Genomic DNA, 14444 nt, shown 5'->3' on the forward strand with positions numbered 1-14444 from the left:
AAGCTGAGCATAATAAAATGTAAAATGTATGACTGGATGTCACCAGAGACGCCGGGCAGGGGCAGGGGGGGCTCTTTGTATACTCATATAGTTTATCTAAGAATATAACAGTCTGTGAAGGCCTTTTACTTTAACTGGTAATCTGTTGAAGCTGGGGTCTGTTCAGCAAGCTACGTTACCATATTTCACAATCAACTGTCCAGCAAAGGCAGAAAATGTTGCATTATTTAAACCACTATAGCCAAGGCTGGATTTACAATTTAGCACACATCACTTTTTTCTTTGCTATTCTATAGCTTTCTGTGATCCTATGTAAACAGAAAAAAAAATAAAATATATAATGCTGACATTTGTTACAATGTACCCACTCCTCAAGAATCATACTTATTAGGCCATTTCTCAAATTTATAAAAAGTGTCCATAGTCATTGTTTAGGGAATATTAGTTATACTAAGATGCAATGATTATTAAAGTAAACATGTAAGGGGACCCAGAGCTGGTTTGCAGATCGTTAAAATCAATGAAAAATCTGATGTTTTCTCCTAACAATTATTCAAAGAGGGTTCAGTCTAATAGCCAGACAGCTTTTATACTTTCCTTTAAACCATAAAGGATTTAGGTTATAAATATTTTAGCCAGCCCTGACAGATGCGTCCTTTAAAAACCTTTCCTTAAATATAGGAATATAGTGCTTTACCTCTTGATAACTAAGTTAATGTTCTTGTGTCCTTGATTATTCTTATGACCTGTTGTATTATGACCTAGGAACATTTGGTGATAGTTTGCCTTTGCCTATTGGTCTTAACTCTAAACTGATTTGGTTCTGTACTGGCTCTATCTTTGCTCTTGTTTGGGCATGGAATGACTATACTTCTACCTTTGTCTTGTATCTTGCTTCTCTGTTGTGACCTCTTCTGTTGACCCTGTCCTTTCTGCTGAATATGTTACAGTTGAACAATGTAGTATTGTACTGGTACATACCTGCTCTCTATGCAACCTATGATGTGCTCTATTGCTCTCTATAACATACAGTTAAAAATTCACCAAAACACCATACACTATATATTTAATAAAAACAAGACATATAAAATATTAGACATGCTTTAATATTTTGGATGACCATTGTTACTTGGTCCCTTTCAAACAGAGCTGAGAGTGTTGCACCCAGGATTGGTCATTTGTAGTTTTATCAGAAGATGTAGAATTCTTATTAACGCAAATGTATTTATATCATATTTTGTTTGCTTGTGCAGTGAATTATTTATAAACATCTAATTCAAATGATCCCACCTGGAATTGACTATAAAACCACCATTTTTTATGCAATAATGATGTCAATAACTCCAAATATATAAATATATATATATATATATATATATATATATATATATATATATATATATATATATATATATTTATTTATATTAATATTCAATTATTGCCTTCAACTACCTTTATACAAACGTACAAACATTTATTAGCTAAAAAAAAAATACTTAACCAAATTTCTCTGACTGCATTTTTGTATACCACAACAATATTCAAGAAGTATCACTGTATTTAACTTTTAGGCTCCAAATGGACTTTTTGACAGGGCCCACATCCTCCATGAGATCATTTTCAACATGATTAGTTATTAGAATATTTCATAAAGCCCCAAAAATAAAACCCCAAAAAACATAAATGGTTATAGTTGTTGGGTCCTTTATAGAAGTCATACAAAACCCAGCTCATCTATACTATTAGGTAAGCTTGCTTTGTAACACAACAGGAAAGGCAATGTTAACCATTTCCTCATGCTCATAGATGATACATTAAGTCATGTCTCTATTTTTAGGCTTGGTGTCAGTTTTGGGGCAATAGATAAAGATTGTTTTCAAGGAGATAGGTGGCCTTTGGCGTAAAGATTTACCTACTATAGTTCCCTAAAGTTTAGGAAGTCAGTATTAGATTTATTATAACTGTGCAAGCCTAAAAAAATAGACCTTTTTTTTTACAAAAAATACAGTTATCCTTTCACTTACTGAAGAGCTAGTATAATACCTAATGATAGCACTGTTGGGAGGAGGAACCACTGATGCTGGAAATACAAGGCAGGATAAGCTCATCAGCTTTCTACTCCCCTTGTGTTGTTTCTTTACTAACTATTAGAATCCACTATGACATACAGGCAGAAAATTCATTTAGTGGCCCCATTGTGCATTGCCCTTGCTTAGTAAAAGTATTCCTTCCCTTGAATAAATACTGCACATCTGAAAATCAATGAATGATGTGCAAAACGCTGCATGTATTCATGGATGGCTTTCATATTTATTGCTGGGAAATCACCATAAATGTCTATCCTTTGCCATGAAATCAAGAAAAAAAAACATGACTTATTTCATCGGGAGGATGATATGTGTGGCTTGAAATGCAATTTCTCCGTTCAGACTTTAAGACTTTGTTGACAAATGCCTAATGATGCCCTGAGCAGAAAAGTATCTAAGCTGAAACTTCACAAGTTATTTCCACTCAGAACCAGCATGACAAATGCATCCTCATGTCCTCTGTAAGCTCCTAAATGAGCCTTACCCCTCTCTCTGGTATGCTCACAGGATAAAACAACTGAATGGAATGCTTGTTTTTTCATCAGGACTCTTCATGCAAAGGTTTAGCTGAGGAAATACAGCAACAATTATCCATGATTATCACATAAATTGTATTTACCTAAATGTGTTTAATTAAAGTGGAACGTGGGGTGAACCTAAACACTTACCCTGGTATGAGTTATCAATTTTATACAAGTCATTAAAGTTGAACTCTGGCTTCCAACAGCCAGACAATCCTGTACATTTAGGTATCTCTGTTTGGTATTGGCTTTCTTAGCAGCGATAGTGACGTTGTTTGCCTCTAGATTTTAGAAGAGTCCATACAGGACCTGGTAGGATTTCTCCTTCTGGTCATTTGACATTGGTGCATTAATGGCAGGAAAGAGAGGGAAAAATGTTAACATTATTAGAAAGTGGAAGAAGTGAAATAAGCATCATGATTCTGTTTAATGATGCATTGTTCTGAGTCTAAAGATGAGTGCAATGTTCAGAAGATACAAGATATCAATATTAAATTTGATCAATGACAGATTCATGTAAAATAGTTCCTAAATCGTTTCTTACCTGTGAACAGTATGAACAATTTCCATTTACAGAATGTGTTTTTGTTTATTTGTGTAGTACACCACTCTACTTTTATTAAAAAATACATAAATAAATATGACTCTGATATTACAGCAATGAAATAAAAAAGATATGTCCTCAAGCCAGAGTACTTTAGCCATGTATTATGTAACAGTATAGTATTTACACAGCAATATTTGGCAGTTGACTGTCTCGGTAGTATCCATCAAGAACTCTCCCAAGGGAGGCATCAGCCACAGATGAAATGGAGGCTGATAACTTTTAAAACCACAATCCTTTCTTACACTATGACAACCCTCAAACATTTAACACGTTCATTGCTCTGATATATGCATTTGTATTAGAAAATAAATTTAAACATTCTTTTACGCCCAGCCTAATATGTTTTATTTTTGTGCATGGTGAAGGTAAACCAGAATATTCTTAGCTTTCTTAAAAACAATCCACAGTGAAGCAAACACTTTATGTTCCTTGATCAGCTTAGGCTGTATCTCTCATTTCTACAAAAATCCAGCTGGCAAATTCGCCTTCTTTCTCATGAAAATGTGTGCCTTTGGTTTCCAGCGTGCGTTTCTTGGCTGATTGTCACAAACTGACTTAATTCTGCTTGCAGATTGTAAATTATTTTTCATTTTACATGCAGCCCAGCAGAAAATAGCTGGAAATAAATTAGAACAAACGCTTCTTACTGCCTTTTTCTGCCCCCACTGAAAAAAATAGGATAAAAAATTGAATAGTATTATAGTACAATATTCAATGCTGCGTGTTTAAAAATGTATTGCAAATAGTATTTAAATGGTTTCTCTTGGCTTACCAAGATCTGATTCATTAATATCATTGTTACATCTTACTCAGACTAAGCTTCACACAAGAGACTGAGGCTGCAGAAAGATGGTTGGTACATATACAGTCTGTGTTGTCCGTACTAAACTTTTCCCTGGAGAATCCACAACGTTTGTTCAGCAGGTCTGGATAAAAAGCATTGAACCAGCTGCCTGTGTGCATTTATATCACCTTTTGAAGGTAGATTTACAAAATATTGCTGCAAACACACTTTACTGATCAGTTGTAAACCTATGACAACGTTTAAATAACAGTGGCGATTCATGTATAATCTTTCCCCTAGAAACTTCCACTGGAAAGATGCTAAATTTTAAAGAAACAGTCAACACCGTTATAGTCTGTGATAAACACAATTTATAATTATTGTATAAAATGCTGCATGTAAAGTGGCAAAATGGATTTAGACTTAATCTGGGTTGTGAGTTGGTGGGGAGGACTTTTTTTCTGCTCTAGCTGCATGCAGCTTTTAAAGCTAGAGATATATTTTCATTACAAGTAATGATACCTGATAGAGTGCCCTACAGCCTTGAATCTAGGTAATACATTGCAATGTACTTCTATTAAAAGCAGTCACTACTTCTAAGATGAGTAAAACTACATCCAATATGGCTACAAACACACTGTAATGAAGATGAATGATAGTATTTGGCAATGGAAAATCTCTTGCTGACATATCAACTAGTAACCTTGTTAAAAGGAGATCTGGTCACCAACAGAAACACGATTTCTTGTTGCTGGTAATATTGTGTACAGCTTGCATTTTAGCTTTGTCGCATTAATTGAAGGTAAAGCTTATTACTGTATGAATGCCTCCAAGCTATGTCATAAACTGCACAATAGTAAACCACAGAAGGAAGTGGAGCAATGAAGTTACTGGTGTCAGATATAATCTGACTGAAACATGAAAAGAATTGGAGCCAACCATTGCAAAAAAAGGCAGAGCTCCACTGTGAGAGCCAAAAATGGTACTGTGTGGAATTAAACATCATCCTTATAGAAAAGTTACATCTGAAATATGTATTTCCTAGCACTTAGTTCATCTGGTTAGCACAAAAGACATAATTTGGCTTTTAGGTTTTTCTTGCATTCATTTGCAAATCCACTTAAAGCTACACTGCCTCGTCAAACTACCTTTGAAAATGTGACCCCATACTCTGTACTATTTTACCTTCCATGCTGGGAGGTATGCAGTTTATAAGAATTCACATCTTAAAACACAAGAACCAGGAGATAACCATATCCTCTTTGAGAGTACACCAACACACCTAACTTGTGCAAGACAGCTGAAGACCCACAGGAAGAAAATTTTAAACAATGAAGACTGAATCCAGATTCATTCAGTTTTTAGGAAAAAATCTGAACATTGTATATTAGGTCTTCCCAATATAATGTCCAATTCATTTGAAACATGGATATATGGGAACACAGTAGGATAGACTTTAGAAAGTTAAGATGCTTAAAGTGAAGGTTTGTTTGATCAAAATTTGTTCATGACCAGAAAAAAATGTACAGGTTTTTTTTTCCATGTTTTCTTGTTTTTTGTCTTGAAAAGTAGCTCCCAAATGCCCCTAAAGCAAAGTACCCATCCTCTAAATGTAGATGCATATCCAGCTATTTTATAAAAAAGACCTGCATTACCTAGTTTAACCTTCCCCCACGGGATGGGTACTGGTGTTTTTACCCAAAGCAAGGTATTACTGTAATTTGGTCTGCAAAAAAAAAGTGTTTCTCCAGGCAAATTTTTCTGTTTTTGGCGGGTAGTATAAAGACATTATTGGTGTCTGTGTTACCATTGGGGAAATTCCCTCTATTTGTAATAATAGGGGAAAATCTTCCAGTACAGAGACCTGTTCCACTGAAAAGTGTCTAAAAGGGGAATTCTCATTTTATTAGATTTCCTCAAATTTGTTTGCGTCTCTTAGGCAGAATTTACCTACTGTCCCCAAAACTAGAAAAAAAGGTTTGGGTTGCAGAGTGCTCTTGTATATCACTTAGTTTGGCTAGTGTGCTTGTTTGTAGTGTCTAGAACTATGTATTTATGGATAAAAAAAAAATGCTAAAAATAATACTCTTTTCATGTTTTCCAGGCACAGTGATATGAATAATGAGGATGCCAACCGGCCAAGTTCATCTCTAAGTTTAGGATCAAAAAAACATGGAAACATCTTATCATCTGAAAAAGAAAATATAACAAATACTTCAGTTGTTAACAAAGGAAACATAACACCAACACTAGGAAGAAGACGTCCATCTCCAGCAGAAGATACATTTTCACGTTCTTCATCAGCTCTTTCTGAGTTTTTAGAAGAAGTGAGAAAGAAAAGGGCAATTGAAAAAGATCAAACCCTAGTTTTAGATGAAACATCTTCATTACCAATTTATCGTACAACTGGTGCTTCCTCTCTCCGAAGATGTACACGCCTAAATGATGATGAAGAGGAAGATGTCTCAATTGCATTAGGAAAGCTTTCAGATGACAAACCTGCATCAGGTCAAGGATTAACCCGTTCAGCAAGCCTTCGATGCTTGCCTTCTGAAAATTCTGACCCCACACTATCACCTGCGGTAAAACGTATGGCAAGATTTGGCTCCTATGAATCTCTCCAACAACCTCCTCTTTTAGGTAGAGATGGTGCTCCTTCTTTAAAGCTAAGGCCTCGGAGGAAATGTCTTGAAACACCAGTGGAGGAGGCTGCAGAAAATGATTTTGGAAACCAATCTCTTGTGTTCCAGAACAGGAGGTTTCCACAACTGGCAGATCACGAAAACAATGACAGCTTATTGAACTGGAAAGTACCCAGTCTAAACTACGAAAGAAAATTGCCAGATGACAGCGATGACATCTTGCCTGCTCTAAGAAAGTCTCAATCAAGCTTAAGTTTGTCTAGATATTCCAAAGACAAAAAAGAAGGTCAGCGACCACTCAGTGTCCATTTTGGAGAGCTACCCACAAGTGAACCAAGCCTTTCCACAGGTGTATTAAAAAGTGCTTTAAAGAAAAGCTCTAGCATTGAAGATCTAGGAAATCTGTCAGATTCTTCATCCTCGTCTGGATCTGTTTTTTCTTGCAAAAGTTCAGATAGCATCAAAAGTCGACCACGTGCTCAAAGACTAGAAGGGGAAGGTATTTCTGGCAAAGTAGTTACATTGGAGGTGGCACAAGAAAACAAAAGGCCTGAAGCAGAAGGCAAAGAAGATGATGTAAATAGCATAATGATGAAATATCTTCGGAAAAATGATGAAGAACAAGGTAAATTGTAAAAAGATTTTTAGTAAATTGTTTTTAGTTATTTTTAAGTGTTGAGAACCTGCACACTGGACATGTAACAGTATAATTTGTACATGATAAAGAGGATTGTTGTAAAACACTCTACTAATGTGCTGATGGGTGAGTTTGCCTGTTAACAAGAGATTACAAAACCTTAATGAGTTTTTATCAAAACTAATAGACATAGGCACTATGACCCTGATTTACTAAAGTTCTCCAAGGCTGGGGAGAATACACTTGCATCAGTGAAGCTGGGTAATCCAGCAAACCTGGAATGGATTTCCTAAAAGTCATTAGCTATTTGTTAGCAAATGTTTTCAACCCTGGACCAGATCCATCCCAGGTTTGCTGGATCACCCAGGTTTACTGATGAAAGTGTATTCACTCCAGCCTTGGAGAACTTTGATAAATCAGGGCCTATGTGTTTGTTACCTAGGGCCAAATAGTTAATAATTAATAAGTATAATAGTTAATAAATAAGTTATGAAAATCCCAAAGCTTATGGGAACAGTGGTTGAATCTCTTTGCCACTGAGAGATTAAATTGCAGATTTGCAGTTGGCTCATGTGCAAATGTCTTAGGAAAAGTAGTAACGAGATTAAATCAAAGTTGCTAAGAATGAGCAAAAATAAGAAATTGTGAAAATGTTGCAGCTCATGTCCATGAAGTTTAACCCATAATTTTTACTGTAGCTCTATCTTTAACATTGTTATATGTTTCTAAGTGTTTCCTTTATTGACATGTTGTCTTTAGAAAAAGCTATGTTTTATGTATTCCCCACAAGGCTAAAAAGAAAATATTAACAAGAAATACCAAGAGAAGCAAAACTTCCCAAAACGGTATGGGATTAATGGAACAAGAACTCTAATGATAATTACAAAAACTATGATTCCATTGCTCTCTTTTAAATGTTTCACCATGCCAGTTGTCATTTTATGTTTAATATGCATGGTTTCTGCTGTTCTTTATGTAGAAATTGAAGCTGTGTTGGAATTGTTAGAGAAAGCAATCTTGCTAGGCCACAACAGTGCTTTTGCACTAAACAATAAGAATGTCACGTCTCCCTGATTACTGCCGGAGGTTGATGTCTTTGCCTATGAATCTACCTAATAAGACCACCAAGCTTGGACAGTCATTTTGCAACCTTAGTGTTAAAAAGGGCTGACTTTTATAGCAAGATTGATCTGAAAATTAACTTTCTATAAGGCAATGAAAGTGCCAACCTAAAAGAAATACTTTTGGTCAGCATACTGAATGGGGAACCATTGAGCTTCTGTTCACAGTACACCATATATCATGAGTGGTGACTTTCTAAGAGAGCAAGGAAATTAAATGGAAGTATAATGTGATGTCTACACAACTTTACTGATATTAGCTACTAAAAAGTTTAGGAGAAATATTTGTTTCTATTACAAAACCATTCTGTGTCACACCTGACTGATATTTTCCATTCCTTATCCATCTCATTAAATTGGTTCATTATCTGAAGCTGGCTGACAAAAGCCATGCTACATGCCTCATTAGCCAACACTGAGCTCAGCTACTTGGCACAGGCTCGTGGGCACCTAAATACTAGCGTTAAACTGGAAAGTGTTCAATCTATAACACATTCATATTTCTTTTTAAAAAATGCAGAACTCATAGTGCTAAAACAGCATACATGAATGCTATAGTCTAAAGCCTACAGCTTGTTATACCTTATTTTACTTTGCTAGAATAAGAAACCAGGCTTTTGGTATAATGAAAACTACTGTCCTACATGTAATGTACATCATTGTCAGGTATCAGGTTCCACACTGCATGCCATGTTAGTTGTAGCTGAACTGCCGGTGCATTTAGTAAAACAAAACAATTATGGTAATTTTGGCTTCCTGGAATAAACCCTTGGATACAACATTCCCCAGAAATGTCAAGCTTTGCCATGGGGTTTATTTACTAGCTGTGTAAGCTAGTAGATCAGTAGAAGAACCTAAACATTAGTAGGAGGAACCCGTAAGAACTGCAAATGACAAAGGAGAATGATGGTCTTAGAACAATTGGTTTCCCAGCAGACTTCTGGAGATCATTTTTCAGCATAAGCATAAGGAAGGGTGCGTGTCTACAGTTTTTTTTTTAAAGGAAAGCCTTGCATGAATAACTTGTGTAGTGGCTTTGAAAAGGAAGCTTTAAAAAGTATTAGAGGTTAATTATTTATTTTCTTATGTTACATGCATCTAAAATTTTATGTCCATCTAAGATAGTGTCAGACTGTATAATATATGACAATTGTTTTTATGTTTCCATAAGTTAAAATTTAAATGACAGATGACAGACCTATCACATCTTCAGATGCTGAACATAAAGTGCACCAGTGATGAACATCAAGCTGGATGTTCCCAACAAAAGCCTTAAAACATGCTCTCACTTTATTTTATAGTAAACTTATTTATTATTATTTTATTAATATTATTTATTTCACTTTATTATAAAGTAAAATTATTGATTATTGACTTCATTTGTGAACGCTATACATGTTGGATTTTAGTTTCCAGCTTAGAAACACCTGCTGGTTGTTTAAATTAGAAGGCAGCCTGGCTTTCAAGATCCTACTCTCTTTAGAAAGAGCCGAGATTTCGGGTTCTTCTCTTGTGAATTTTGAAAATTTATATCTCTTCCATGTCTGTAGATAACCACATAAATAAGAGTTTGCTTTAAACTGTCTTTCTACTTATTCATAATATATGATTAATGTGTGTGATCTAATTCAGAAACTCTGTATTTAATCTCTATAAAAAAATCACATGACATAAGAGATGGAGCTTCACAAAAAGAGTCATCACTGAGGTGTACTCAATGATGTCCAAGTACAGCTCTACATAGGCTATATATGTCCTCTATAGGAAGTGAAGTCTTTTCATATCAGTTCACAACTGAGAATCAACATTTAGATAGACTTACACTAATATACAATATTTTGTTTTCTGCCAAATGTACTGTTTGTTATAGCCTTTAAGTAAATCTGAATTGCTAAATAACATTGCCTTCAATTTGGAGAGTCATGTCTATCACAAATACTCCCTGGCATTGCAAGAGTAAAGACAAAGATGGAACAATTTCATGCATGTTTAAGATCATTAAATTGCTCTAACTTGATGAACAAACAGACTTTCATCTAAATTTGCTGTGACCAAATTACAGTAGTAATTAAAGCCAGACCAAGCCTTATCTTCATTCTGCAGCAAATTCTTGATGCAGCCATTACAATTTCAAGTTTCCCAGATTAGCTGTGGTGTATGACTTCTGTGCCTTCAACTCCAAGGATAGCAGAATTATTCCATTAAAGTTTATTATATATCCACAGCATGGTTAGAAGAAATGCTGTTTTTTTACATCATCAAAGTGTGTTATATTCATTCAGCAAATTCAGTGCACCAGGCAGGAACAGATGTAGAATATTGGCTCCCTCTAGATCTTTCTAAAAAAAAAAAAGAAGAAATCTAAATATGTAGCTCAAGCTTTTATTGAAATATTAGACACCAGCCAGAAATGTAAACTTTCAGTTTCTGACTTCTCTGTCCTGTCATAGAGATTCACTGACGGCTCACTCCTGTTGCTTTATTCTTTTTTTTTTAAGTAGAGAGGGAGAGCCCCTTATAAAAACATAGGCAAGTGTGTGCACCCGTGAGCTAAATTGCAGAGGTCTCATTACCCTAGACATGGATTGTACAACATTCTTTAGATCCTACAGTTGTTTTAGGTCTACCTGTTTGGATATGTAAACATATTGTTTTCAAGGGTTCCCAGGTTTTATCATTTTCTTAAATTTATATAAAGTTTACAGGGAATGTACAATCAGATTGTAACCATATTGTTTATTGACTAGAGAAATACAAATATGGTGTATCAGCATCTAGCTGAAATTGTAGCATAGTTTTTTGGCACTTTCTTATAAAATGAGTGTTCAACTTAACCCAACCTAGGTATGAATCTGTAAGGTGGTAGCTAGGTTCTAAAGAAAGGTTTCATATAGTGGAGAATTACAGAAGGCATTTAGGGAAGTACAGTAAATATTTCACCATTGTATTCATCTGTTTTCTTTCAGGCCACATCAAGTAAAAGCTCTTGGGCTTGGTCGATGAAGAACTCACTTTTGATGTCTGTATTCTTTTGTTGAAGGCTTGCACTATGTATTTGCCAGAAGCACAAGATTGTAAAGATGAATTTATGGTTGAAAATAAAAAATGTTCTGTAATTTGTTTGCTTTCTAAAAATAAAGCTGTAGGTTTCTCAATGTGACAGTGTGCTTATTTTAGGGTATGCAAAGGTATTCATACATACACACAATTCTGACAACTCGAGGATTACTTAACACATCAGTGCATCATATCGATATATAGAGACACCCTGAAATTCTGGGAGTCAATGAGTTTTACTACAACCATAGCCTATTCTATCTGCATAATCTTTTAAATTCCTCGGCAACCCTTAATCACATCCTGTTACTTGTGTAGAGGTCATATTGTTCTTTAAAACTGTCATTTATTCTTGAGAGACAATGTTGTCCCCATCTTCCTCGCTCCACCTTTTCTTACTGGACGTTAAATGCTACCAGATTGAGAAGTGTTCGTAATTTTCAACCCTGGTGGCCAACTAGAAACAGAAAGGTAAAATTAAAAATACATGGACAGGAATAAGAAAGAATGATTGATATTGCGGTTGGTCAAAGAAATATGTCAGCCAAGAACTAATTAATGTATGCAGTTTTCATTTAGTTGGGGAAATATAGATAAGGTCAGTCACTCTAGGATGAGAGCACATTATTGAAAAAATAGTATATATATCAACATAGCACTGCATAACATTATGTCCAGCATTGTATACTTGTATTATTAGCATTATTTTGTTGTGATCCTATAATTACCTTTTATTTGAAATGTGCCAACATATTACTCATCACTGTACAATAAAAAGAGGCTTCAGATGACAAGCCTGCATACATAACAAGTACAAATTATGACAAAGTGGGGAAAAAAGACCCTGTCTCATGGAGCTTTTAGCTTATGAAAGCATGATATTCTGCAAAGTGGCACCTTAGGAACACGGAGCAATATAGCACTTTGTAATGAGAATGTAGTAAATTAGTACATGGCAGCATACAGTTGAATGAATGAAAATTTAGTTACATGGTATATGACAATATTGTGCTGGACGAAATAGACAATATGGCTCTAAGTTACTGTATACCATTACACATAACACTGTTTAAATTGAAACCTTAGTCAGGCAATATATAGCATCATGGCTTTTTGTGTTGTGGCAATGCAGCACTGTTTCATAGAACCATGTCAGCAAAGTAATGACTGCTCTACAAGATAGTCCTAGAAGGGACTATAGGATGTATATAATGGATGAGATTATTGGCTGGCCACACCTAACACCTGCACATATGTAAAAGGGAAGGGAGAGAGAATAGGTGAACCACAAAAAATGCCAAAGCAGACCAACACAAGCCACAGTATGGTAGTGTATTTCTAATTTAGAATCCTCTCTATCAGTATAATACAACCTGTGCTTTGTAAGACTTCTATTATTAAGTCACATCTCTTTCAGGCTTGTCAAATTATCATATCATTTGTAACCTAAAAAATACTTTCCTACTTGACATCTCAAGTAGTTTATTTCTTGCTCCTCTTGGCAGCTAAGAAGGAGACAGGGCACACATAGGACTGAGTATTCAAAAGGTTTTCACTATTAAAAGCCCTTCTCTGGATAGCAGGTATACAAGGAAATGAATAGGGCTGGGAAGGGGGGATACAGAGGACAATACACCTGGCAGCACCTTGTACACGTTATGCCAGTTAACCTTAGAATAAATGATTTGTTAACTGTCTAATAAAGTAATATTAGCACCAACATGTATGTGGCTATGGCTGAAAGTAGCAGCATAAGTTTTAAAAAAAAAAAAAGTTACTTGTCTGTTTTATTACTACATAGTCATACGTGGGAACTTGCCACCTTTCGCTCAGAAATTTTGGACTGTCACACCAGGCTCTCTTCTCCGAATGCCTGCTAATTTTCATTGTATTGTCTTTATGTTACTGTGTGATAAAGAATGTTTTCTTTTTTTGTGCAACACTCAATAAAATGTGCATTTTTGTTACTATAACAATAGTTAACCCCTAAACATTCTATATTTTCTGAAAGCAGAGGGTCTGTAAAATAAAAAGATGGCCAATGCAAATTTTTATGTCCTAAACTTTGCACAACTGAAATCTTTTATTTCAATAAAAAATACACTCAAACTCATTTTATTGCACACAAACACAGAAAAATCCTATAAATTAAATATAAAAGATGAGATTAGTTAAGTAAATACATACATGTCAAGCATGTAAATTGTGTGTGCCTATGAAAACAGTAATAAACTATGGTTACTCAAATTGTTCATAGCTGGCATTTTAATAAATGGTATAGTTTATCAGTATAACCATAACAATAGTTTAGGAATATCTCTCATTTTAGCATACATGGTAATACACCATATGGATTAGCAATGTTTTTTAAACATGCACATGTATTGTAGCTGTGTATATTTGTATGTATGTCCCTAGGGTTGGGAGCGCTTCCATTTTTTGTTTCAACTTTGTTACTAACGCACAGGAACTAATCAAATCACCATGTTATAGTATTGTTTAGTGCCAGGATCTCTTTATGGTACATGGGCTGCCAATTCTGATGCCAATACATTCAGGTCACATCTACAACACCCACTACCAAGCACCTGCAGATATGTTATAAAAAAAAGTTGCTGCTGTTGTAGCAGTAGGCTTTTTGTAAACCCTCCAATGCCATGGTCTGTGCACACATCACTGGAAGTGGTAAATGCTTTTTATTTGGTGCATTTCACTTGTATGTATAACAGAAGGTTGCCAATTGTAGTCCTCAGTAGTTCCCATATATTTGAAAAAGGAATATTTTGGAAATGTGCTGCCCATTTGGAATTCCTTTCTTAGGAGGACTGTGCAGCACTCCAGCTGAGATCTTAACAACTTAGGCACAACTGTATTATAAGTACAGGTATCCTATAAATAAATATATGAATATTGGTCCACCTTACAAAGACTTTTGTATGAGATTATATACAGTATTATATACAGTACTCAATGCTAAGCTTACCAACA

At 35.1% G+C, this 14444-nt stretch overlaps 1 protein-coding gene across 1 annotated transcript in view; it reads left to right on the plus strand.

Annotated features, from left to right (window-relative positions):
* Positions 1-11554, plus strand: part of MYO18B (myosin XVIIIB) — a 262438-nt gene extending 250884 nt beyond the window's left edge. Inside the window, exons 42-43 of the mRNA XM_072413906.1 lie at positions 6104-7266; positions 11366-11554. Of these exons, the coding sequence (XP_072270007.1) occupies positions 6104-7266; positions 11366-11379 (1177 nt within the window). The 3' untranslated portion in view covers positions 11380-11554. The remainder of the gene's footprint in view (positions 1-6103; positions 7267-11365) is intronic.
* Positions 11555-14444: the final 2890 nt, after the last annotated feature.

This window comes from Pyxicephalus adspersus, chromosome 6 (genome assembly GCF_032062135.1).
Source record: "Pyxicephalus adspersus chromosome 6, UCB_Pads_2.0, whole genome shotgun sequence".
NCBI classification, from domain to species: domain Eukaryota; kingdom Metazoa; phylum Chordata; class Amphibia; order Anura; family Pyxicephalidae; genus Pyxicephalus; species Pyxicephalus adspersus.